Here is a 27,959-nt window from a genome sequence, read left to right as displayed (position 1 = left end):
ATACAACTACAAACTAACAGAAGAGTTGTTTTAAATAAAAACAGCAAGTAAGAAAAAGTTTTAGTGTCAACAATGAAAATATTTTTAGTGGTATTTGAAAAGACAAAAGCAAATTGCGGATTGATATAAGCAAAAACTAAAATGGATGGCAGGGTAGGGGGGCCTTGGTAATGATGGGGGAATCTGGCTGAGGGCGAAGGTGCTAAGCTGCCTTGTCTGAGAGAGGAGCCTCCTGGGAGGCGGTTAGCGCTCGCTCAGGGAGGAGCCTTCTGCTATGCGCTGGCATGAAGTCCCCAAAGGCAAGTCTGAAGCTGACGCAGAGGGAGAGGTTACAGAAATTCCCAGGGACTGCGCAGAGGTTTCCCCCAAACCAAGCCAACCTCAATCTATTAATAAAGTATGGCTTCATTTCAAGGCCATATGTCCACATAAAACTGCCTAACTATTCAAACGGCTTTCACTTATATCATTATTTAACTTACATCATGCATTATTTTTTAGAAGATAATCTCACCTTTTTCATGAAACTTGTGTCTTGTCTACAGATTTTTTCTCTTTTGATCTTTAGGTCAGCTACATCAGGTATTATTCTAGAGATAATCAATATATAATTTTTAATAAACAGCACATTTAGTTATAATATCATGGGTTATGTGGCAAATCAAGAGCTATACTTAGGAGTCTGAACTATGTAACACTCATTTCAATGAGCATGTTAAGTCAGTCTATTATGTAATCATATCACTGACTTAGGAAGTTTAATTAAGAATTTTATAAAGTAATCTTGACTCCTAATGCCATTTCTAAGTTTAAAGCAAAATTAAAATTCATGTAACTAGTAACCACTAGTTGAGATCTTTGAAAAGACCTCTAAACATCTGCTATCTTAAACTATACTGATAATTAAATGCTCTTGATACCAATTAAATAAAACTCTGGATTAAAAAAACCTGAAAATCCTAGATTTAAAAATATCACACTTAAATACATGAATGTAGAAACTAAAAAACATCATCATTAAGCCTATTTCAAGATGGCGCACTACCTGATCCCTCGAAGCTTTGCCCTGTTGTCGTGGCGATCCATGAGGTTATGCATCACTTCCAAGACTAACTGTCTCAATTCATAGTCCTCCATGAGGGATGGTGACAGCAGAGGATCCAGAAAAGACCCAGGTAGCGCAGTAACAATCGTCTTCGCTTTGTACCCAGAGGTGACCTGATTACAGGGAGGAAGATCAAAGAAACAAACAAAGCACCTTTGTCATGAGTCCTTGTTTGGTAAAATTCTCGAAACTGTTTTATGAGAGCCATAAACTAAGGGGAACAAGTATGGACATCAGCCTGAATAAAAAAATAAAAGTTTTGTAAGGTGATGAGGATTTTACTGAATTTACGAAAACATCATTCGTAAAGAGAGTAACCGTAATGACAGCCCCCATTTCCCACATGCCAGGCAGGGTCTAAGCACCACGTGCATCAGCTGCATCCTCCCCACATCCCTGTGAGGTGGGCATGCGTGCATCCCCAGTTTATACGAGAAAACTGAGGGTCAGCGAGGTTAAGAACATATGGGATAGGTAATCAGTACTACATGAATATAAGATTAGCTAGCAAATGGTTCAAGTAAGAGCTGAAAATGTTTAAATTATTCTTTTAAATTAAGCATTTTAGGTTAATAGGAACACATTTTCAGTTTGGAAAAGCGGGTACTTTATTACATACTTGATTTGACATTTCTGAGTGAACCTCTGTATTTTAAAGTTTAAGCTTTTCATATCTTCAGCGTATCTTAAATGCTGTTAAACATTTTAACCATACCACACAGACCTTCCTTCAGCTGACTATGTGGTACAATTAGGATTAGGTCAAAATGATCTACTAGGGAATTTATTTAATGAAAAATAGGACCAGAGAAAATTTGAGGTGGCAATTTAAATGTACATTTATATTTGCAAACATATTTGGAACATGTATTATAGGATGAAGGTGACCTTATAAGCAAGCAAAGATATTGGTGGGACAACTGCTACCCCCCTAAAAATTAAAAATATATCCATGTCCCACACAACATACAAAAATAATCTTCAGATCAAAGTTTTAGATCAGGGGTCCTCAAACTACGGCCTGCGGGCCACATGCAAATGCAAATATTGTATTTGTTCCCGTTTTGTTTTTTTTACTTAAAATAAGATATGTGCAGTGTGCATAGGAATTTGTTCATAGTTTTTTTTTAAACTATAGTCTGGCCCTCCAACGGTCTGAGGGACAGTGAACTGGCCCCCTGTTTAGAAAGTTTGAGGACCCCTGTTTTAGATGTAGAGAGCCAAATTTTAGAAATTTTTGTAAGAAAATATAAACAAATGTGCTTATGTCATCAGAAGAGGCAAGGAGTGAAGACACAAATAAAAAAGAACAAAACACAGGAATGAACTGATAAAGTTGGCTATATTAGAATTTAAAATTTCTTTATGACAAGTACCATAAACAGGATTAACATGAAAAAGAAGATGCTTCTGTACTTCTCCCTAGGTATTAAACATTCCTTTTAAAAGATGAAATCATGGAGAAAAGATGTTCAGATTAAATTGTGAGAGCACCGACAGGGGAAGGACACATTCCCAACAGTAAGCACCGACCAGCATTATGTGAAGTGTCACTGAGTCAAAAATGAACATAACTACTATGAAATAAGCACAGGGCCTCCCATGTTGGATATGCTTTTCCTTTTCAGCTACTTATAGCTGAATTATTTCCCAAAGAAGAAGCCACTATTGGGTCAGTGTGTGAAAGAATAGCATGATCCATAGACAAACACTGGATTTCAAGCCCAAGCTCTATTCTTTAGCTCCGTGACGTAGTGAACCTCCCCGTCGGCTTCCACGGCAAGTCCCTGAGCCCAGGCATCTCCATCTATCACAGGGCAATACTTCCTGTCCTCTGTATGTTTCATCATCATGAATGTCAAATAAGACGACAGGAGAAGTAAGGAATAAATAGCAAAAGCATAATAAAATACAAGAAAATGAAAGCTAATATTTACTTACACAAACCACAGAGAAAATGAACCATAACTAGGACCTGACTATGTAAGAAAAGAGGCTCCCAATGGGAAGCTGCTTTCACCTCCTCAGTCATGTGAGGAGGAGGGCTCTCACCTGTCGCAATGTCTTACCATAAGCAAGGATCTCAGCAACATGATCTGAATGCGCCTGGTTCCCAAGTCCCTAAAAGATACAGCAAACTAGCATTATCTCATTAATAGCAGTTAACATTCACATTACTTCATCTACTTATTATTCGCTGATTTTAAAACTCTACTCATATTGGCTAAATAGATTTTAATAATAGCTAAGTCATGGCTCCCTTTATACTCTAAGTTTAATATGAATTAAAGAGCTATATGTAAAAAAATAAAATTCAAACAAAAATATTAAAGTTATTGGCTCTCAAAGGAAACAGACCTATGCATGTAATGACATGAAAATTAAATCATATGAATATATAACAAAACTACACAAAAAGATACTATACGTTGGGAAATATATTTACTGTAAATATAATTAATTGACTAATATATTTAAGAGGTAAAACCAGATGATTCAAAAAACAATTAACAAGTGGAAAATGGGTTATCTAATTAACAAAGAAATATAAATCAAATAAGACTATTATTTCCTTACTAAAGTAGCAAAAAACACAAAAATATTCACAAACTAAAGCTGTAGCATGTTTTAAAATCAAATCTATAAAATGAGGTGACCAAGACATACGATCTTTAAAATCACTTTCAGTTTTAGAATTGTAGGAATAAGTCAACATTCCTGCTATACTGATTTTAATTATTAAATTTTTACAGAAAACTTGAAGCTTTACCCTAAATATTCATGTATATAGACAATATCCAGGCTAAATAAACCTTCCACCTGGTCCATAAAAGACACAGAAAATTAGAGAATTTATGATATGCTGAAAACTGATTCTAAAAGCACACAATGCTGATTCAATTACTTAGCAATCTAGCACCATAAACATACTACTTTCCATAGAACTTTTAGTACTAGTGATTAAAGAAACAATACAACAGTTTCTAGATTTCTTTAAAATGAAATTAAACCAAGATTAAGTTGAAATTTATAGTTGGAAAACCACATATGCATACCCTAGTTGACTGACGTCCAAAGTATGAGTGGATGTTCCAAAAACGGGTACCTTCCCCATAATGAACATCATGATTTCTGACCTCTGATAATCTGGTAGGTTACTTCCAAAGAACCCTATAAAAATATTAAGATAAATTTTACAAATTGAAATTTTTCCATATAGTAAAAAAATATTTTAAACCAAATCTTTCAATATGTGGTAAACAATGTCTTTAAACACTAATGATATTAAAATTTCATTTAATCAAAATCATTTAATCATAGACAATATAAGATTTATCTAATGGACTAATAAGTCTTTTGCATATAGTGACAGTGGCAAATCATCATCAATTTGAGTTGGAGTTTTAGAAAAAGGAAAAAACATCTTTTGTTAGTATTTCTAATAAACGCTTGTTCATATGCTGTGAGTCTACTTTCTTATTCTAGTAAGGAAGTCAATAATGAGGACACACTTAGATAAAGAGGTCAATAATTAGGTCACTACCTTGGTTTCCTGGGATTGTTAAATGTTTTAGAATGTCATAATGGGCCAAGATACAGTTTAACTCTGTGAGTTAATTCGAAACACATAATTCAGCTGATGTTAAAAAACAGTAACTTGTTTGTCATTTTTCTCATGAACTCTTGGGTTTTGTGGATATTTTAAGCTTACCTGCTCTAGGTTTTGAAGGTTTACTTCCTGGTCATAAAATATTTACAAGATTTAATTAACACTTACTCAAACTTCAAACTTTTTGTTTCTTTGAAAGATCAGAACAGATATCAAATCATGGCTATTTTTGTTCAGATCTTAAAATGTACAAGAAAATCATTACAGAAACCTTCTGACTTGTCATCAGCCCCTATTATCTATAAATATAAAACCCTATTATGCAAATAGACCGAACAGGGGAACAATCGAACAACCAGTCGCTATGATGTGTGCTGACCACCAGGGGGTGTGCACGGAACATGGCGGGTGTTGGCAGCAGGCGGCAGAGCGCGGAACATGGCAGGCATCAGACATGGTGGGATGGTGGGACAGGTAAGCGGGGACACCAGACCAAGGTGGGGTGCTGGTTGCTGTCATTGGGGCGAGCCTCTGGTGGTTACTGAAAATTCTTTGCTCTCACGCACTGCAGTCCTGCTGGGTGTTTGCACCTGCTGCTGGTGCCAGAGCCGCTGCTCACAACCGCTGGCCCCGATCATTTGACACCCTCAGCAGTTGTGAGCGGCAGCTGCCGGCTCTGATCACCCCTCAGGGCTTCTCCACCTCCCCCTGCTCCTGAGGGGTGATCGGGGCCGGCAGCTGCCTCTCGCACCCACTGCTGGCGATGACCCCGCTTCTGGCGCCAGCCCCAATCACTTAATGCAGTCAGCGGGTGCGAGTGGGGCCAGCGCCGTCAGTGTGTGGGAGCGGGGCTGCAGGCAGACAGGGGCTGGGGGCGGGAGGAGGGGGGGACCCGCAGAGGGACGGGCCTGGCGGGGGCATGTAAGATGGGCCGAGACCCACCCCCTGTGCCCACAGCAGCCTTGTGCGCGGCCCACAGTTCCTTTCAAGGTGCGTGAATTCATGCACTGGGGCCCTAGTTGGAGTTAGTAATAATCTACTTATACAAACTCAAGTTGTTCTACTCATGATTTTGATTGGACATGAGTTAAAAACCATTTCCCATTATCACATACTTCAGCAATAAAAAATCTCATGATCTTAATATTACTCAATCTGCATAAAATGTATTATTCTAGCTAACACTTAAGGAACACATTTCTGGGGAAATAAACTCCTTTGTATTTGGACCTCACAACAACCTTATGAGACTAGTTACTATTATTAGTCTCAGTTTCGTCTAGTGGACGTGAGGACAAGAGAGGTTAAGAACTCATACAAGAAACTACACAGCTAATATTAACGTTAGCCTAAGACGAGGCCTATGCCATTATCACTCTCTCCTTCCTCCTTATAAGGTACATTTAACTCTTCAGGAACCCAATTGGAAATGTTTCCAATCACCCTACCAAACTGGACACTGACTTTCTGTTCCCAGGGAGCCTGTCGTTACCACCGGGACATAAAGTCTCTAGCATGACCACTGTGAGGAGTCCTGAGAGTGACTCATTCTCTGTACCCACTGCTTGTACTGGAACTGCTGAATAACAATGCCAATGACCCCCAGAAACACCACAGGGAGCTACGTTTTGGCAATTTTAAAAGAAAGAACGTGGCCAGCAGCCTCCTAACTTCCAGCGCTGAAGCTACAGCAGTGTGTCCCGGGGCCCACAGTCAGGAATATGCACCTCACCTGCCACCTGCCAGGACACCGAGAACTTCAACAAGGAAACCAGAGTGTGGTTTACATAGAAATCGTACTTTCTGTGCTGCACTGCATTTATTCTGTCACGTTTTAATTTTCACATTTTATTTCTGAATGTGCTATGTCACAGAAATATTGCTCGAATCTGTTGTATATATGTTCATAATAAAATACTTGAGAAACTATAAATTAAACATTCTAAAGTAAAACGGTAACACTGAATTAACTAGAAGTTGCAAAAGCAATTTATATTGACTTTGTGAAAACAAGATGAGCTGATTTGACAGACCATCTTAAAATATCACTGTGAATCCATAAACAATGCAAATCAATTTAGGAGTCACAATAAGAGCTAAGTTCGCCATACACTGACACCCACTGTTCAAGCAGAGCTTCTTCCTGCTGCTTCACAGGGGCGTCTGGAAAGGGAAAGGGACTCACCTATCGTTTGGATGATGGCGTTCTGCACGATCTTCTCGTCGTTGTCTTTGGAGGCTGAGTTTAAGCTGACGCTGCCCATCGATCCCCCGTGGACATCGTTCGCTTCGAATTCCACACTGAGACGCAGGTGCTTCAGGAGCGTGTTGAAGACCTCCAGCACCGTGGGTCCTGCAGGGGTCACGGGGGTGAGCAGACACACCTTCCCAGTGTGCACGCACAGCCAACTCCCAATTCCTCCAGAGATCTCTGGTTATGTTCTAAGTAACTGAATATACTCACTGATTTATGAACTAACCAGTTCATTAAAAAAGTAAACCAGACGTATCTAACTAAAGGCCCAGTTATTCCAACAAACATTAACTGGCATCTCTAAGCAACTCACAATTTGAATCACTGTCTAACCCACACAAAATGTGTATATATTTATAAAGATTTCTCAAAACTTTCTACCTATCTAATCTTGTCCATTCAAAATAATGTGTATAGGGACAACATTTAACTTGATTGTTGGGTCAGAATCCATAGAATTATGATATTATAGCTCGTTGTAGCATAGGAAATTTATTTTGCATCTGTTGCAGCTGAAGAAGGAAGAATTTGCTTCAATTACTAGACAGACAGCCACATTCTAACACTTTTTGGGATGTACAGAGCCCAGCACATGGCACCCCACACATAACTTCCCAATGATATAACCTGCTTCCATCTCTTTGAGATAAGTTACAAGATAAGCAGTGAGAAGTCAAATCAAAAGGCCTACTCTTATTTAACAGTGAATGAATGTGAGAATGTATCAGTAGAGTATTTCCACTTTGATTTTGAACCAAAAAAATATAACCAGATATTCCTCCTAATGCCACTAATTTTGTTAAAGACCCTTCCATTCTTCTAACCACGTACACGTAAAAATATCACCATCTGTCCCCTGTCCCTTTTCGTTATAGTCAGCTATGAAATCCTGTTGACTTGACATTCCTATCGCTGCCATCGACATCAAGTCCCTTCCCTCATGCCTACCATGATGACAACCCATTATTTCTAATGTCCTGTATTTTGCAGCCAGATGAATTATCCTAAAACACTTATCTGACAAATATTATAGTAACTCTTTAATGAGTGTCAATCAACTGCAGAGCTGCATGTGTGATCTGGCCACAACCTGAACTTGAAAGCTACCACACCTTGTATCCAAACAGGCTGCATAATATTTGCTCCTGCCAATCCATTTTCCCTCACTCCTCTGACTCTGATTTTCTTACATGTGATCCAATTCTGCCTTTCATTACAGAACTAGGTAGAGTTGTTTAACTCCAAGTAAACTGTAAGTTTTTTTTATCTGTATCCTCCCAAATCTTTATAATATAACTGGCATCCAAAAATCTTTATTAGAAAAAAGGAGGAAGGGAAGGAGAGATTGATTTAAGGGAAAAATACTTAGTTAATTGTACACTAAGGAAGTCTGAGAATAATCATGTGAACCAAAAATTTTAAGAAAAATTACAGCACATTTAAAAACATTAGAAATATTTTCAGAGGGTTTTGCATACACTGCACTATCAACTGAAAACATTCTGGAACAGATTAAGGCAGAAGTGGTTTCTTGTTTCTGTTTTTCTGCTGGCACTCACCTATGGAACCTTTTGCAGCAATGGCGACAGCCTCTAACAGAACCTGAATAATACCTGCTCGAACCCGTGGAGAATCTTTTTTACGTGCATCAAGGTGCCCTAGAATCTCCTGGATCACATGGTGAGAATACTGAGCCTGAAAGAAAAAAAACAGCCCAAAGACATGAACAGTTACATGCATCCCAGCAGAATTCATAACAAGACCACGTGACACTTAGACGTCCACTTACAGGAGCCAGTACTTATGTCATAGACGAATATGTTGCCATTAAAAATCATCCTTTTTAAGAATAAATAGGGATACTGAAAAATAGTTATGATACCCTCAGTGAAAAAAGTAAGTTGCAAAATATTATGTTTAATAAAATTCAATCTGGATTTTTAAAAGTATAAAAGACCAGAATTATATATACCCAAATATTAAAGCTGGCCATTTCTGGCAGGAGAATTCATGAGAAATTTTTATTCTTTTTTTTTTTTTAAAATATATTTTATTTATTTTTTACAGAGAGGAAGGGAGAGAGATAGAGAGTTAGAAACACCGATGAGAGAGAAACATCGATCAGCTGCCTCTTGCACATCTCCTACTGGGGATGTGCCCGCAACCCAGGTACATGCCCTTGACCGGAATCGAACCTGGGACCTTACAGTCTGCAGGCCGACGCTCTATCCACTGAGCCAAACCGGTTTTGGCAAGAAATTTTTATTCTTTATATTTTTCTGTAATTTCATAAAGAACACTTACATACTCTTACAATTTGATAACAGAACAAAATGTTGTTAAAAGACAAACAGACATGACATTTATAGTACCTCTCTCCTATTCAAACTAGATAAATACTACTTTTTATTGTGAACACAAACAATGCTAAACAAAGCTTTCATCTAATCATGAGCCATTATCAAAATGAAAATCTTATCAATGTGTACCTGATGAAATTTAAATCAAGAAGATATGAAATTTACAATTTACAACAGACATCTTACCAATATGCATAAATTTGATCAATAACTGTAATTGACATTGGGATGCAAGTCTGAAAAAGTGTTAAGTCTTGTAAACAGCACACCTAGGATATAAATCCTGGTATGACGAATAGTAAAGTTGTGTTTCTTACAACCTTATCTCCTTTGAATTAATGACTTTTATGTTAAAAACATACACGGTGTAAAAATTGACCTAAAATCCCACTTATATTGAGAGGTAACTGGTCTGCTCTGGTTTGGAGGGAAGGCAAAGGATCCTCTGCAGTAGACAGGAGAGTCCCAGCACAGCTTCTACAAAGACTAGGAGGTAACACAGGCACTACTGCAGAGGAGATACTCAATAAATGGTCCTTGTTATCAGCTACACGCTGCGGTCACAAATATCAATTCCAATACTAGTTTATCAGTGACATATAAGTGCACATTGTATTAAATAAATGCACAATAATAGCACTATCATATAATCATTTCATTCTTTTTATTACATATCTTTCCATCCTGGCAAAGAAAAACAATTACGTAGTAAATAAAAATAAATGAGACAACTAAATTAAGAACACGTTTTATATCTTATAGCAGCAATTTTCAACCTTTTTCATCTCATGGCACACATAAACTAATTACTAAAATTCTGTGGCACACCAACAAATACGTTTTTGCCACTCTGACTAAAAAGAAAAAAGGTATCATTTTGATTCATTCACACTGAAAGGCTATTGTTGTGTTGCCCGTTGTAGTTTTTTAAAATTTGGCAATCTAAGGGAAAAGAGGTTGGTGCCCCTGAATAAATAGTCAGGTACTGCATGTTTTAACAATTCTCGTGGAACACCAGTGTGCCGTGGTACACTGGTTGAAAATCACTGTCCTGCAGTGTTCTATATCTCTGATAAAATGTTTATCAACACAGAACCAAAATTATTTACCTGAATGGAATACATTATAATTTTAAAGCAGTGAACTGCAAATTCATTGGGATCCCACAGTTTGTGATGATCTAAATGCCTGAAATTAACAAGAAAATTACTTTAATAATTCCTTTTTTATTAAACTTATTTTCCTTTAGAATCCTTGACAACATGCAAATCTTTGCAATCAAAAAATTATCTAAAAGAAAGTCAATGTTCTAATTCCAGATATATGGTATATTATTTCTCCCCAAATGCCAAATTCTTTCATAAAACACTAACAATGAAAGGCTAGAATATATATAAGACTTTTATATGAGCTGGCAAGAAAGAAAAGTTGCTCATTCCAAACTCCACAAAAAGGAAAGAATCTGGACAGTTGAGTATACACTGAAGCCACCCTGTTTTCTGCCTCTGTTCACGCATCTCAACCTGTGAAGACCTACTGCTCCAGCTAAGCCTACCTCCAAAGAAACACCCCAACATCCCAAAATCAACTTGAATTCTGTGCTTTAACCCACTAGAGCACTTTTTGGCCTTTTCTTATAACCCATATATTGTATTTCATTATAGTGCATGTCAATTAGCCATCAAGTTTAAGGACCAGGACAGTTTTATTCAGGTATATAGTCCCCAAAATACCTGGTACCTTACTTGCAGGGGACTTTCAATATTTAATTATCTAAACAGCTAATACATAATTAACGATTTCATTAACATTAATTAATTAATTAACCACCACAGAATAGGGTTTTAAGTCCATCAAGCTCTACATGGAATATAGCCCACTTCCATGTTATTCAAGTCAGTTAATTGGGTAATTTCTACCTTCCAGGCTAGCTCTATAGATTTTTAAGGCTTTACATTGTACTTTTTGGTTAAAAAAATATATATTAAGATAGAAACTAGAATTCTTAAATCAGCATGTCTGGACATTAAAAAATAAATCTGCCTTTAGTTATATTTAACATGATTTTGATTATTCCTTAGTATATTTTTTATAAGAGTCCTTAAATGGTAATTTTGGAGGGGGGAACGGTGGTGAAAATCGCAGATCCTTTTGAAAATCTAATGAATCTCTGATTTTTAATATAATTTTGTGGTTTACATATTTTTATAACTAAGATCCCAAGTATTTCCCCTAAGTAAAGACTTCTCAATGTTACTTCTAGACCGCTTTACATATTCTATAAACACATTCTTACAATCAGGAAGAGAAAAGAACAAGGCAAACAACAAAAGAAAGACCTGCAAAAATGTGCAGCAATGACACAGAAGATTAGCAGTAGCTCTGTCATCTGAAGACCCAGCGCCTTGACAGGGCTTGAAAGACAGTGTATATGTGGAGAACCTCAAAGCTCACAAACATGTTTTGCCGGAGGGAGAATACAAGTACCCATCAGAGATTTACTCTTCCTGCTCTGACTCAGTCACTGGGGCAAGAAGAAATTTCCTCAGAGCACAGGGTGTGCCCTAGGGCAGTCCAGCCACAGCAGAAAGCAAGCCAGGAAACAAGCCAGCCAATTGGAGGACTCGACCTCAGAGGTTAACAAAATGAGATACCTGATGCTTAGACGCTGTTAGTTTTAATAGTTTACTGTGGGTATGCATTTCCAGGTCTGTGGGCAGAAATTCAAGATAAATGATGCACATGGCATCAAGCACATGACTGCACTTCACTTTTAAGGAGAAAAAGCTGGGGAAGCTTTTGGACCAACTCAAACATGTGGTATGTGACTCAATCCTGCACTCTCCCCACAATGCTCCACTGTCCCATTAGTAACTCCCTCATACAAGAAATGGTATTGTCCTCTGTAAGTTAACACAGAATACAACACAGTCACTAATAACCAGGAAAATACCAACTACTTACGCAAAAACTGGTCTAACAGCATTATTCATATTCCCAAAAGTCGCTCGACCCAGCAGCTCTCTGAGACAGTTTTCGGCCAGCACAGCGGGATTCTCCTCTTTGTCAGCTGCGGAGGGAGAAGAAGGAGGGCCTATGCGACTGGAAGGAAAGAGAAATAATAAACACAAATGTAAGAATTCTAACACTGGTCTAAAGTTAAACAGAACAGATTTTCCTTCTCAGAAATGACAAAATGACACTTTCTTTTTATCCCCAAATATCTTAAAGAATGAGCAAGGAATAAACACAGTTTAACCTTTTTATTGAGAAAATTATAAAGTAAATAGCTGCTACTATCATTATTATTATTATTTTGGTTATTTCTAACTCCATGAAAAGCATGCTGGATCTCTAAAGAATAACAAAAGTTTAGCTATAATTTCTATGTCTTACACTTGCAACTTTAAGTAATAGTAATTCAAATAACAATTTGGATGGTCAATAATAAGTTGCAAATAAAGTATAAAATTATTCTAAAACAAATAAAACTTGAAGTGTATGAGTGACAATCTGTGTGATCACAAAAGGCAAATATCTTTCAGAAAGGGCACATATTTACAAGTAAACTCACTCAAGTTTACAGACCACTTTTACATGATACTAAAGACAAAACGTTCTTAGCCTAGCGAGCAAGCACACATACATTCACACAAAGGTAACGCAGCCCCAGCCCTAAGGCCCTTATTCAATACCTGTCGACCTCTTCTATCTTCTGCATGTTAAACAGCAAGGATGGAACAATTTTATCCATATGCTGAGGTTCCCAAATGGTGGCCCGAAGTTCATCATTGACTGTTTTGCGAACCACACCTTGAATACCCCTGATTCCAGCAATTCGAATTCTATGAAAAAGAAAATTGAATCATGAAAAAAAGTTATTTAAACAAGTCTGCTTTTTAGCTAAGAGAATGAATCCCCCCAAAATATTGTTATCTCAAGTCAATAAAATAAAAACAACACAAGTCTAAGAAATTAAAATCTCAGAAATTTAAGATGGACAAAGAGATGAGGCAGCTACAAAAGAGGCTTCCTTTCAGTCCTATCTTTTAAAAGTCAGCATTTAAAGTCTAAAAGGACCGTAAAATACAGTAATATCTAGTCTACATATAATTTGAGTAAGAGAATCAATCAAAAGCATTAGGTTTCCTAAGAGGATGATAATACTTTAAAGCAATGAGCTGTATTCTCTCCCTTTCTTGCCTACACGTCTCAGAAGCTGAGCAAACAGGATTTCACTCTCTCTGAGCACCCTGAGTGCTTCCTCAGACTTTTCCCATGCTTCCTCCGGAGAGGCTCTTCCCGCCCTGAGCCCCTCTGGATGGAAGACTGCAGGACCAGGCTGGTTCCTTTACAGGTCTGACAAGTGAGAACTATCACCAGGGAGTGCAGACAACCTTGGCCGTATGTATACGTCCCTATATACCTGTGTGTACTGACGTTTACATTATCATGTGCTTCTGTGACTTAAAATTCATCCCTCAATGAGACAATGCAGCCCACCCTCCCATCCCGATCCACGGCCCCAACTTCCTCAAGCTCTTCCTCACTCTTACATATATAAAAATATCCATAAGTTCAAGAATAAGAAGTGACTAGAAAATAGCATGGTAGCCTATTTGCCCTAAAACATGTTCCCTCTGGCCAAATCTGCTTACTTTCTTTTTCATTACAACCCAAACTATCCACCACTGAAGGTCTATTCAGCTTATCCAGCACTGTCTCCCAACACCTAGGAGAAGGTTAGAGAATGGCAGCTTTTCCCCCTGGGGAAAAGACACAGGCCTTCAGGGGGAGCAGATGGAGAATGGGAGCTGGCAGTAACACAATGGTGAACAGGTGAGAAAGTGAACTGGGAGTCCAGAGACAAAGTCTGCCTGTCTTAAAGTTGTGTCTATTCATGCTGCTCCCTAAGACATAAAGGGTGAGAGACTCTATGGCTATCACAAGTGGGCAAGCCTGACGTTACTACACGGTGTCTGCTTTATGCACCTACTGCTACTCCTTGGGTGATGACAAGGTGGAGCAAACAAGATGACACAAGAATGGTGGCTGGTGCCTTGTGACACAGTAGCCTAAAGAGTACAGCAGTGTGTGCTGCCTCTGTCTGGGGCAGGTGGGACTACCTATAGCTATTACAGCTACCCAGCTGGCATCCAATTCAGGTCTAGTATCTGGTCTAACCAACATATTCTAGTCATGACCTCAAAGAAATTTTATAGTTTCCTTATGAGTAAACAAGACCAACTGTCTTACCTAAAGCATAGGAAGGTTTGAATGAATTAAGGGTTGAATAAATTAATTCATGTAAAGTGCTCAGTCAATACAAATTGGCCCAGAGTAAGCACTCAGTGTTAGTTAAGCACTGTGATGATAATGATTATTTCTACCACAGCTGAAGGTTGCTTGGGAAATTAGAGTTTAAGACTGTGATGCATGACTTTACATGTGGGAACTGCTCCTGCAAGACAAATATTTTAAGAAAATCTTAACCGTTATCAGACCCATTCCCCATTTCCCACCGCAGAGGCCCTGAGTTCTATCTGGTTGGGTTTTGCTAAATTAAAGGGATTGATAATAAGTATCGCAGCTAAAACCTAAAGAGGAATACAAATATCCTGAAGAAAACCAAAAGAGCTTTGACTTAAGGCAGAGCAGGAAAAATCTAGCCAGCTAAGTATGGCAAAGCATTTTAGTTTACTCATTTGTTTTACAGGGACTGCAAATGAAATGTTGTTATTCTGGAATTTCAATTATCACAAAATACTAGAAAAACATCCAGTCAGAAAAAAGTACTACAAGGCCTCTCACTTGTGTATAGAAAATGTCAAGCTTCTTTTTGTAAACATTAATGAAAATTGTTACATGAAAATGTTCAAAAGACAAGATCTTTCAGTAGGGGGCGCTACATACTTAAAAATAAGATAATGTAATAAAATTTTGAATTTCTTAAATGCATCCTTTCATTAATTTTATGGATCTCATCACTTTTCACCTACACTGGTTTATATGTGAAACTCACCTCAACCAAAATTTAAGAAATGTCTATGTGCAGTTTATTAATTCTTATAATACTAAACTGAAAAAAACACTACATTCTGGATCATTTCTGTATTTTAAAAGAAAGCAAAATTGTTATAATCTTAAAAAAATTGCCATTTTCTTTAGCTAATTTTTATACTTTTTTGCCCCATTAACATTTTAATGTCAGCCCCTGAAAACAGGGAACAGTTTTATAAAACGTTTTTAACGTCCTTTAGGGATAAAAAAAGATATTTTAGTGGTGACTGGGAGACATAGGAAATTAATTATTACAAGATAGTTACAGTTATCTTTACATTTCTAAGGTTTTACCCTCATAATAAAGGAAGAACATCAGGAGTCTAAATGACCTTGAGGAAAAATTATACTAACAGCATCTCAGACAGAAACAAATCTATCTGAAATCTCTCAGCTTTCTTTCTCCCAAGTTAAAATAACTTTTATACTTGCTTTTGCTTGTGTGAACCAACACTGTAGGTTACACACTAAAAGCTAGTTAGTTGTATTTCTGCACATTCCCTTATTTATTTTTAAAGAAAAGTAAAAATTACAAAGCATGCTAAATCTTGCTAGTCTGGCCCCACATAACTATGAATTCAGGTTAGTTTCTTTCTTTCTAGTGTATTATGGAAAAGCTCAAATTACTCTATTTACCAGGGTAATTTTTATTTTTAATTCTTAACTTTCAGCCTATGTATAGACTGTGTTTGGAGATAAGTATTTGATTCCAGATTATTAGTAGGTTGTATTTAGGAAAAATGTTTAAAAATGCTCAAATTAGTTGTTATGAGAACCTGAGATTGACAATGACTAATAACATACCATTCAATCTATGCATTCATTCAAAAGGCACTTACTGAGAGCCCACTATGCGCCCAGCACAATTCAAAGTGTTAGTGATACAGCAGTTCTCAAAATAAAGCTGTGGCCCTCCTGGAGTTCAGAGTCCACAGAAGAGCAGAAGACAGAGTAACTGAGATGGGATGGGAGGGTTAATATTTAACAAATAAAAGGTGGCCAGGGCAGGACTCTCATGATAAGGCGACATGCAGAAATCTGAACAAAGTGAGGTAAGAAGGGTGACCGGGAGTTATTCTACAGAGATCACTCAGTCCAAAGGCCTGGGAAAAGTGTGCCTGGTGTGTTCCAGAAGTGGCTGGGTTAGAGTATAAGGAGGAAGAAAGATAGGATGACAGGCTCTGACACTGGAGGGGGGGTAAAGGGGGAGGGGGGAGGGGACGGCGACACTCTGAGTTACAGTAGTAAAGACAACTTTATTTGCGATGAGTTAAGAAACCATGCTCAATTTTGCTACTTCAGTCAGTTCTTCTAACAGTAAGAAGTTGTACTTCAGGAACAAAGCATGTATTTTCACGTTTCCTTTAGTAATTATTATGTAATATATAAGCATGGTACTCATTAATAAATAGCGCTATGCCTTTAAATTATAAAGTTAAACAATACATACTCCGTTCGTACATCTGGATCACTATGGCAGGAATGACACATGGCACTGAAGCGAGATACAAAGAAGTCATAACGTCTGTGATAGGATGGCGTGTCTTCTTCAATATTTGCAAATTTGACAAACTAAAGAAAATAAACAATATAAATATGTCACCACCTTTTTTAAAGTGGACCAAACACATTTACTTTCATTTATTACTTGTCACATTAACAAGCGATGTCCAAATAAGAAGCACTTATCATAAATACCACATACATATACAAAAAGAATTTTTGAACAAAGAACTTTAGAAAATAAAGGCTATAGCATTATATATCCTATATAATAAAAGCCTAATATGCAAATTGTCCCCTCTACTGGGAGTTCGACCAGGGGGCGGGGCTGGCTGGCCAACCGCGCAAGGCCCCTCCCCCTGACCGGCCCCACCCCAGCGGGCGGTGGCAGCAGGAAGCCGGGGGAAAGGAGGCCCCAGCCAGCAGCCACTAGGGACCCTACCCGTGCACGAATTTCGTGCACTGGGCCTCTAGTATTAATATAACTTGCTAATCCAGTTCCTTTTGAATGAATAAGCTGACTCTCTAGAACAGGGGTGGGGAACGTCTGGCCCTTGAGCTGCATAAGGCCCACAAAATCATTTGGGTCTGGCCCTGCCAAGGCATCAGGGGTGAGTTAATGAAAAGTCTGACCCAATACAGCAGGCTAGTTTTTAAGTGGATAATTCTGTATGGCCCTCAATTGATGTTATAAACATCCAAATGGCCCTTGGCAGAGAAAAGGTTCTGACCCCTGCAAGTCCAAAAGGAAAGGTCTTGTTCTGAAGCTCGCCTACATTTCCTGGGAGCTGGCTTCAGTGATGTCCTCTCAGGCTCAAACCTAAGGGAATTTTGTTTCTTAATTGTGAGTAGGAAATCTTTCTGGACAGCTTTCTATACACAACACATGAATGAATAATCTTTATACAAATATACAAGGAAAAGGGGACATAAAGTGAAAGAAACATAAACTCAGTAGAGGAGAAAAATACTGAGATGGACAGGATTCATTCTACCTCCTTTCTAAAGATTAAGAAAAAAAAGAAAGAAATATCCATGTCTAGAAAATTTTAAATACCTACATGAACCACAGGCCTGGCCCTAAGATTCCTTAATATGCACCATCTCTTCTCATTTGGGGATTTATTAATCCTGGACACTAAATAGCCTACAGTAATAAACTATTGATTTACTTGCAACTTTAAATACATATGTAAACAGCTGCCAGGCTCTAGACTGCTGGCTATACAAGGCTATATCCAAAAAAGTTACTCAATCAAATTTACTGATACTTTCCTAGAAATAAAACTGAAATAGCATAAATTTTAAAGAATGAAATTATGATACCAAAAATATTTTAAATTAATTCAGCCAGAGCTGTCATCCCTTTTAAATTATACTCTTAAATGATTCACATTACCTAGAAAAAAGACACAAATAATACACTTGCTTGAGACTGAACTGAAGTTCATTACCTTCTGTATCATACACTGAGCTAGGTGTTTTCACAGGTTCTTTTTAATTACTCCAATGACACTGAAAAGAATGTGTTGTTTATCCCCATTTTACAGATCAGAACACTGAAATTCAGAGGTGAAATCATTTGCCCACAGTGACATAGTAAATAGTGAAACTGGCATTACAGTCCTGGAGTTGGACTCCACTTTTCAAGATTCTCACACTGCACACTAACCAAATAATTTTGGAACATATTAAACCAAATATTTACACTTTTCATAAAAATAAACCTTAAATGACATGAGAAATGCTTTAAAAACATATATGAAAAACATACACACAAAAGTCTATACACAATATATTCCTCATTTTCTAATACATATTTTAAGAATAAATATACAGGATTACTCCTGAATACTGGAATTACAGGTGTCTTTAATTTGTTTACTCTTTTACATTTTCTAAGAATTTTCCAGCCTGGCTGGCTTGGCTCAGTGGTTGAGCATCAACCTATGAACCAGGAGGTCACGGTTAGATTCCTGGTCAGGGTACGTGCCCGGATTTCAGCTCGATCCCCAATGTGGGGCGTGTTTCTATCTCTCTCTCCCACCTCTCCCTTCCTCTCTGAAATCAATAAAAACATTAAAAAAATTTTCCAAATTTGCTACAATAAATTTACATTACTTTTAAAATTAGAAAAAACTTAATCAGAAATAAAAATTTGCCCACTAAAATGGGCAAAGTTTTTCTACAAAAACTTTTAGGAGGGAAACTTTATTCTCTTTTAATCTACTGGAGCCCCAAATAATGGTGTGGTCTGTGTGATCATTCCAGAAGCAGCCCTTGTTGCCCCTGAGCATAACAAGCAGGTTGAAAACAACAGCTCCCTCCAGGGGAAGGCACAAACCCGTCTCCTTCCCAACTTCATAGAGAAGCCTTCTAATTCCTGCAGCTCTGGGAGCTCCCTAACCAACTCCAAACCCATATGCTCTGCACTACAATACACTTCTCAGATGGAGGGTGGAGGAAAATGAGGAGAGTACAGTGCAGAGATTATGAACAGACTGTTAGATGGCTCTAGATTTGGAACCTGGATTTGCTAACATAATGTGAAATGGAATATTTTACACAGTTGAGAGGTTCAAATAAGAACCAAACAAAAGTTAGCAAAATGCCTTGCACATAGTATATACTCAATAAAAAAATAAGTCCTAATTTTCACTTAAAAATTTAATTGGAGAATTAGATTATGTTTCAAAAGGTACAATAAAAGGCAGCAGCAATGAAATTCCCAACACTGAATCACAGCTACACACAGCATTACTTCACTGGGTATTTGGACAAGTTTTTAGCTTCAATTCCTCATCTATTAGTTGCTGATAAAAACCTGGATGAGAACATATAGATTGGCTGAATGCCTGAAAGCTTCCTCAGAGATGAAGTTGGAACTGAAAGACTGAATATCCTATCTACTAATAGACAAAGATGCAAATTGACCATACCTTTGCTATACCCACCATTGGCTAATCAGAGCAATATGCAAATTAACCAACAAAGATGGCGGTTAATTTGCATATGTAGGCGCGAAGCGAAGACTGAAGGCGGCTCCGACCGGAGCGAAGGCCTGGGTCCCGGGTGCCGGAGGAAAACCGGTGCCGGCAGCCAGGGGAAGGGAAGGCCTATTGCACAAATCTTTTCGTGCAACAGGCCTCTAGCTATATAATAAAACTAAAGGCAAGAAAGATTATCCCTATATTTTATTTTCCTTTTCAGATATGCCTTCCCCAACCCCACATATGCTTAACAAGCTCTGGTTTAGGATAGAAGAAAATGAGTGTGGTGAGCAGCAATAATTCAGAAGTCATGTGAGAAAGCCTGGGGAAATACTCCCTTACTTTGATGGCCAACTGATCTGTTGCCTCACGATGGGCTGATATCACAGATTTCGCAAGGAGCAACAGCAAAGCTAGAGACAAAGGGATCTCATCGTCTGCAACTGTACTGGTGCCAAAGGCCCTGACCAGAGCCTGTGCCTTTCTAAGGTGAAGATGTTCTCAGAGAGATTAATTCTGAATATGCTAATTACATTTAAAATCAGTTAAGCCAACGGTTTTACTCACAGAGTTTGTTCCAAGAACTTGAAGCTTTGGTTCCCCTGATTCCAGCAGCTTTGCTACCATATGAAGGAAGCTTTCTACAAATGGCTTGATGCTTTGAGAATGGCAAGCCATGAGAAGCTGGTCCAATGCCTCCATAGCAATTAAGACATACCTATGCGTAAGAGAGAAACAATGTCAAAGCTTTTCTAGCTGTCTTAAATCTAAGTGCTTTTCACTGGAAAAATTAAAATGAGTTTATTCAAATGCACAAAACACAGCAGCGCAAATTCAGTAGTTTCTAGGGGAAATCTTCCTTTTCACAGCACTGATGGCCTTAGGTTATGAAACAGCCCTCATGCTGAGGGACAGGAAAACCAGCCAGCACGCCTGCATTTCCTCCTTCTGACCAGACTCTGCCACAGCTTCTTTAACAAGACCTTTGCGTATATTTGTCTCTGCAAACAGGACATTTTGTTTTCCAGATTTTTAACCATATTTCTTTGTAACCATAAATATCATAAGCAATGTGCCTAAATTTCCAACATAATCTATTTATATTTGTAAACATGAATATATAAAACATTATCAGCAAGAACAGTTAAGGAAATGTCCCATAAATGTTACCTTACAATTCACTGAATTTTAAAGCTTCTACTAAAAATTAAAATTCATACTTTAGTAAACTTTGCTTCAACAATCAACTATAAAACTATTCTATGAAGACACCCAAAATGTTCTATGTGGTAACAATTTGGAAGTGGAGAAAGCCAATAATCACTTGGGGAATAGCGTACCCTAAAAACCAGGATCACAGAATGACAATATGGGAACGTAGTACCTGCAATCATCCAGGTTATCACTGTTCACGCCCAGAGAATGGATTAAGGTGGTAGAACTTACTTATAGGTAGTTGGACACCACCCACCATTTCAAATCAGCATGCTTTCAACTTCTGAACCTTAGTACCCAAGCCTACCACAGTTCTCTCATTACTCTTCTGACAGGTAAAACTGAAACTGTGTTACACAAATCAGTTGGTTAACAGGATCTTTCTCGTTGTTTTCAATTTAGACACTGGTTTTTAAATTACTGTATCAGACTAACAGAGTAAGGGAGTCAATTTCTACTATTACCATTAAAAAGTCTCAGAAATTAATGGACACTTCAGCTAAAGGCGATTCCATTAACTAACATGAGTTTATTCTTAAAATCTGAGCACCAGGAAAGTAATAAAAGCTGCAACATCTATATGGTATTACACATTTCCTAGTGTGGTATTATAGTGTCTTATCATCTACCTATCACTTTTGCCTGACTAGACGGCAAAATAATTTAAAGGATGCTGTAACCTGGGGAGAATTTTCCAAGACACGATATTAGCAGCAATGACTTTCCTTACCCAGAACGATGTCTGACAACATCCCTGCTCAACCTTTCTGCCAGGTAAGAACCAATTCGATCCAGTTTCTCTGGAGCAGATACTGCATAAAATGTCAATTTTTCCATGTCAGCTTTAACAAGGCCATCCTAAAAAAAATAACAAGTTAAACAGGTTATCTATGTTTTCATGCTTATTTTTTTTTTATTTCTAAGTATTGCTTGCTGCACATTTCCCCTTTCTGGATTGGTGACTAAGCCATATTTATGCTGACCCTTTCTGGACATAGCTTTCTTAATGCTAATATTCACCATTTTAGATACACAGAATTTAAAGAAGTTAAAGAAATGCCCCATTTAGACAAAGCACTGAAATATACCTTCATAAGCAATGAATTACTCTAACACATCATCATTTAACATGACTGCATCTCACCCACTTTTTTTACCCCTTACTAATATTAATGAGGAATAATTTATATACAATAATCTGCACCCATGTATATATCATTTGAAATATGACAGCTGTATACATCCACAGAACCCCCAGTAACAAACAAGATACAGGGTATTCCCATCATTTGCAAAAAGATGCTTCATGACCTTCCCTCTCCACTGACCACTGCCCTGCTTTTCTCACCATGAATCAGCATGTATGTTCCTCCCACATGTTCTTGTAGGTCATGGCGCTTACCCTTACACTCATCTCTACTATCATGCTTTGTCACATCAGTTTTTCAATCTTAAACAAATGCTAATCAGGTGCTAACTTGTGATGGACACCAGGAATCAACGTAGGCAAAGCATTGTGTTAATTCATTTAATCCTCATGAGGTCCTTATGAAATAAGTACTATTTATAATTTCTACTGCACAATGAGATACTGATCACACTGCTACTAATTTTAAGAAATGGGTGGTTATCTGCCCCTCACTAGAGAGCTCTTTAAAGGCAGGGACTACGACTGAAGCCCTCCGTGCCTGGGCACCTACTATCTGATCCATTTTGGATAGAGAAGATTTTTTTTTGTTTAATATGTTAAAATTAAGAAAGGTGGTCAACTGAGCTATGCATGCAAGGTTCATGTAAGCCTTTTTAAATTTTCCTCTACAAATTGCTATTTAAATAAATCTTATCTAAATACTTGGTAAATATTCTTCCTGTAATCATTCTCTAAGTTACCTGTCATCATTCCCATGGTCAAGTTTTCAAAGCTCCCTCACCACCCACAAGTGAAAGTGCATAAAGCAGACAGCCTGCCTGTCAATCCCATTCCTCTAGATCTGGCCTCCACCTCATCTTTAGTAACCATTTGTCTCAGACGACTGAGAAAAATGATCTGAATATTCAGTCCATTAAATAACACTTCTGGAATTTCAAATCAGAAATTGTGCTCAACATGATTACCACCCAACACTCTACAATTTGAAGGTTCTTGATCCCAAATGTACCTCTCTCTTGCTTTCCCAGGCCTTTTCTCTCACATGGCCCATCACTTGCAACAAAGAGACTAACCTCGACTTCTCCAGATGGTGTACATCCCTCAGAGCTCAGAAAGTCTCATTTCTCGGAGAATGCTTCCCAGAGATTCCAACCCACTGATACCACCCCTGCTTTATGAGAAACAATACCACCTGCTTCACGTAACATTTTCACTTGCTGATTTATGCACTGTGATTTAATATTCAGTCTGTTTTGGTCTAAACCAATGGATGGAAAGCTCCTTAAAGGCAGGAACCACATCTTAGGGTTTTTTATATGCCACATATTATGCAGAATATCTGGCAGCCCATGGCATTTAACTGATTAGCCTCCTCTAAATAGCTGGATGTTTACATTAGATTTGACTAAAAATGAAATATAGCTTGAGATATATAAATTAATGTTAAGATAGCCAAAAGGTTTCTATAGTTGGCTACATTTTAAAATAAGGCAAATTCTGGAAATCAAACACGTTAACAATTTTTATTCATGTCCATTAACATAAGACTAAAGAAGTCTTGGAAAATCTAAACTAAACCCAGATGCCTTGAAACCAGTAATCTTCCACAGTAAAGTGACTTTTATAAAAAATTTACAAGAATTTCAGTAAAAGGAGGACAAACTCTGCCCGGAGGGTTCTTACTTTACATCTCAATTCTCTTCTAAAAACTGTGTGGCCAACTCCATTTATTCTTTGAATCTTTGCTTCATTTCCTTCAGGCCTTTCTTCTCCCAAACCCAAATCAGATGCCATTCCAACCCACTCCAGCAGCACCCTCCTGTGCTTCCTTTCTCTTTCCCGCCATATTGTAACTGCCAATTTACTTGTCTAGGAGTGCGGTGAGAGCAGAGAGCCATGTCTGTGTTCACAGTTATAGTCTTAGCATTTCATACAAATACTCTGGCACCAGTTCATAAAATTTTGATGAGTATTACTTAAATTCAGGAACTATCGAGACAAAGAACATCACCTATCCACTATTCCAAATTCATGCCTAATCTATGAGAAGGATCTGAAAATTAGACAAGCAAGCATAGGTCATTTTAACGCAAAAGAAGGAGAAGTATAAAATAGTAGTGTGCATGGTGAGATTCAGGAGTAAAAGTAGGAAAATGAAATTAGGGACCCCTGAGAGGGATCAGCAGGGGAAGGATGGGCCAGCAAAGAGAAGGGTCAGCAGATGTAGATCAAATTACTTTCGGGTCTTCAGGGAATATGTTGTCCACCAGGCGTTTGTAGCGAGGACGCAAAGCAGAACAGCAGCAACACACTCCTGTTCAAAAGAGAATAAAAGCACAAAGTACAGGGGTTATTCATATTGTAAATGGACTCAGAAACTAAGCTTCTGCATTTTAATGGGTTATTTAAAATGAAGGGGGAAAGTTTAAAATGCCACAAACAAAAAAAAAAGTACACCAATTCAATTACTGATTAAGAAATGAAACGGTTAAATTTCCTCTTCCCTCCCCAAAGACACCAGGTCAAGATGAATATACTAATGAGTTATTCCAAAGTTCCAGACCAAATTGTTTTGGGGCATGTGTGTAAATGTACACACACATACACACACCAGCCAACTTCATCCTATAAAGCAACAACATAATTTGTATCGCCTTTACCTCTTCTCAGATCTCATCTCATACTACTCTTCGCATCCCCTACACTCCAGAATTCCCCACCCCCCACCACCCCTGCATAACCAATCCACTCAGCTCCAGCCACAGTGGTCTTAAAATGACAGTTCACTCCTAGTACAGCTGGTGAAAACAGTGAATACTTGTATCTACTCAATGATCACATAAGGAACTACCAATAGATGGGAAAACAAGCTCAAGGTAAGTCCAGGAATTTTTTAAAATCCTCACAGGCTGCTGTACATATTCTGTTGTTGATGTCTTAGAAGGAGTAATGGGTCTGGATCCAGAAGCCCTGGGCTCATTCCAATTCTTTAACTCAAGTTCCAACATGGCCCCGGGTAAGGCACATCAGCTCTCTGAAAGAACTATGTAAGTGGGAAGGATCAGTTTTCTTGTTCTGCAAACGAATAACTTCATAGGAATATTGGTCTTGAACCATTATAAATTTATTCTCATAATTGATGAAACTGGGGTGTCGCTGTATAAGTGGGCATTTGTATGTATTTAAAAACCAAAGTATGGGATGAGAGAACACTTGAGCAACAAGTTAAAAGAACTCGGATCTAAGCAGACATCTGCTACTCTCTTATCAAGTAATGTTATGCAGGAGACTTGTCCAGATCTCTCTTTGCTCATGAAGTGTGCATCATTCTCGCATGCAGTCAATACCCAACGTCAACCGAGTGCCCAGCACAGGCCAAACAAGTAAGACTGGTCCAGATTTGCAGTAGAGTGAAGCCATGAAAAGAAATGATGAAAGCAGGACAGTTAAGATGCATACAGCATCTTTAGGAATCACAAAACATACATGCACAAATTTACACACATAAATAATGCATACGTTATTTAACATACTCACAAACTGGTGAGGTATTATAATTGCAGCAGAACTGACCACGTAACTCACTCGACAGCAGTGGCTGGGTGAGAACCCAATGTCTAACTCTACAAGCCCAGGCTCTTTCCACAACACAGTAGATATTAGTGGTCAAATCAATCAACTGCCCAATACGTCATTTGCACCTACTACGTGGTATCATGCTAGATGCCAAAGATACAAGGAAGTATGAAAGACACAAGCTCCTTGCCCCTGAGGAGTTTATAATCTGCTATTAAAAAAAAAAAAAACCAGTGAATAACTCAGCAGTCTATACTTAGGCTGGTAATATAAAATGCTATCCATTGTTTAGGATGCTTTTTACTTTAATAGAAGAAAAAACAAATGCCAAAGAATCCATTAGAGGGATTTTTTTTTCATATTAACTAACACCAAAAACACCTGCACTCTTTTTAGAGTCCAAAATCAAAACACAGGTCTGATTATTACCAAGAAAATCAAGGGTAACAGCCAAATAAGCAAGTCAGGTTTCTGTGTTCATTATACGTAACACAAATATACTTCAGATAAATGTCAACGCACTGAAATAACTTAAAACCAAACTTACTGCAGGGCACTGAGCACTAGCCCATGTACTGCTACAACGAAAGGAGCTTATAGTCTGGTAAGAAAGTGAAAAGACACTTTGTGAACACTAATGTGAGGCCAAACAGTAAATTCAAATTGCTGTCATAGCAAAGGGGCTAAAAACAGGTCTCAGGGCTCCCAGTTTCCCATCAGGATGGTAGTTACATTATGCTCAGTAGTTAAGGATTCTTAATACGCTATGAAGTGTCAGTCACACTGACACCTTCTGATATTATATATTGCGCTTAGTTTAAAGAGGCCTCAAAAAATCTGAACTTGGGATACACACATTATCCAGTTCCTACTTTCAGAAATCTTAGGTCTACTGAGGGAGACAGCTGAATAAAAAGTCATAATGCCAAATAGGCAGCATGGGGTTAAAGGGCATGGGCCCTGGAGACAGACAGACAGACAGACAGACAGACAGACCTGGGGTGGGCGGGTTACTTTCTCTTCTCATGCATTTCCACAGTAGTTACATAGGTATAACCATGCATTTTTCATATTTATTGGGAAATTAAATACAATTATATGTGACGTTCTTATGAAGGGTGTAACATACAGTAAGCAGTCAATAAAAGGCTAGCTATTTGTGGTAGTGCAGTAAGAGAAGCCTAACAGGTATTTGAGGCCCTTGAGACAGTATTCCCAACAATGGCAAAACCTTTGCTGTAAAGCAACCATCTAAAACTCAACCAATTTCACATGTGATTCACAAAAGCTTCCATAACGTCAGCACAGGGGGTACCTGCCTCTCCTGGACAGGATGTGTGCAGTGCTAGCCTAGGCACCTACCACATTATTCATTTGCTGTGCTCATTCTCGCTGGTGAATGAGGAGAGAGGCTCAGGGGCACCATCTGTCCCATCACAGTTGGCAAGGAGAGGAGCTGGGATTCCAGCCTATCTGATGACTAAAAGGGTCATTGCCACACGACATTCAAGTACTGAACAACTTCTAAATCCCTTTAAACATCTGAGCATTCCGCATTCCATGCCCAATGAACAGGCTGCAGGAATGTGTCCAACAGATGAGGAATGCACTTCTGCGCAAGAAAATAAAGATCACATCAAGTTCCCCCACAGGACCCCACACAAACAAACAAAAACACCTTCTTGACCACTTAGCATAACTGAAAAACTACCAACTACAGAGAAATAAAACCAGGTTTAAAATAGCCATTTACTTGAGTTTCTATAAAACGAGACCATATTGAAGATAAGGTTAAAACGACTATGACAATAATCACAAAAGAATTAACTATCGACTACTTAAAATAAGAGAATGCTGAACATACAAGCATCACAAGCAGAATGACAAGGAAATCACTGGACCTACTCAGGCACAGGAATGCGGTGGACTCCCTGGTCGGAGTCAGCTCGTAAGGCTTTTCGAGGTCGGCCGCAGGGACTGGGACGTAGTCTCTCATGCTGTCGGAGGCGGCTTTCTAGCTGATCGTCCTGCCCCAGGTCCTTCCACCTACTGCGCAGGCAGCGCCGAGCTCACTTTACTTGTAATTGATTAGCGGAGGGCACTAGCGTAATGGAGCTCATCCAGCTTGTTACTGAC

General features: G+C 38.3%; 1 protein-coding gene across 2 annotated transcripts in view; it reads right to left on the bottom strand.

Moving 5' to 3' along the window:
• EFR3A (EFR3 homolog A) overlaps window positions 1-27,959 on the bottom strand; it is a 60,532-nt gene that overhangs the window by 17,673 nt on the left and 14,900 nt on the right. Inside the window, exons 1-14 of one of the 2 annotated variants that reach the window (XM_070392350.1) lie at window positions 27,729-27,772; window positions 24,485-24,561; window positions 21,828-21,955; window positions 20,450-20,600; window positions 16,840-16,961; window positions 13,025-13,174; window positions 12,294-12,431; window positions 10,439-10,517; window positions 8,529-8,664; window positions 6,901-7,068; window positions 4,162-4,276; window positions 3,175-3,226; window positions 1,046-1,218; window positions 515-590 (exon numbers count right to left, since the gene is read on the bottom strand). In XM_070392350.1, the coding sequence (XP_070248451.1) occupies window positions 515-590; window positions 1,046-1,218; window positions 3,175-3,226; window positions 4,162-4,276; window positions 6,901-7,068; window positions 8,529-8,664; window positions 10,439-10,517; window positions 12,294-12,431; window positions 13,025-13,174; window positions 16,840-16,961; window positions 20,450-20,600; window positions 21,828-21,934 (1,467 nt within the window). In that variant the 5' untranslated portion in view covers window positions 21,935-21,955; window positions 24,485-24,561; window positions 27,729-27,772. Of the gene's footprint in view, window positions 1-514; window positions 591-1,045; window positions 1,219-3,174; window positions 3,227-4,161; window positions 4,277-6,900; window positions 7,069-8,528; window positions 8,665-10,438; window positions 10,518-12,293; window positions 12,432-13,024; window positions 13,175-16,839; window positions 16,962-20,449; window positions 20,601-21,827; window positions 21,956-24,484; window positions 24,562-27,728; window positions 27,773-27,959 lie in introns of those variants that run through there. The other variant, XM_070392351.1, reaches the window with a different exon arrangement.

This window comes from Myotis yumanensis, unplaced genomic scaffold, assembly GCF_028538775.1.
Source record: "Myotis yumanensis isolate MYYU_CA2020_CCGP unplaced genomic scaffold, mMyoYum1.0.hap1 SCAF_15, whole genome shotgun sequence".
Lineage (NCBI taxonomy): Eukaryota > Metazoa > Chordata > Mammalia > Chiroptera > Vespertilionidae > Myotis > Myotis yumanensis.
The sequence above is the reverse complement of the archived record's forward strand: the minus strand, read 5'-3'. Positions and strand labels throughout refer to the sequence as shown.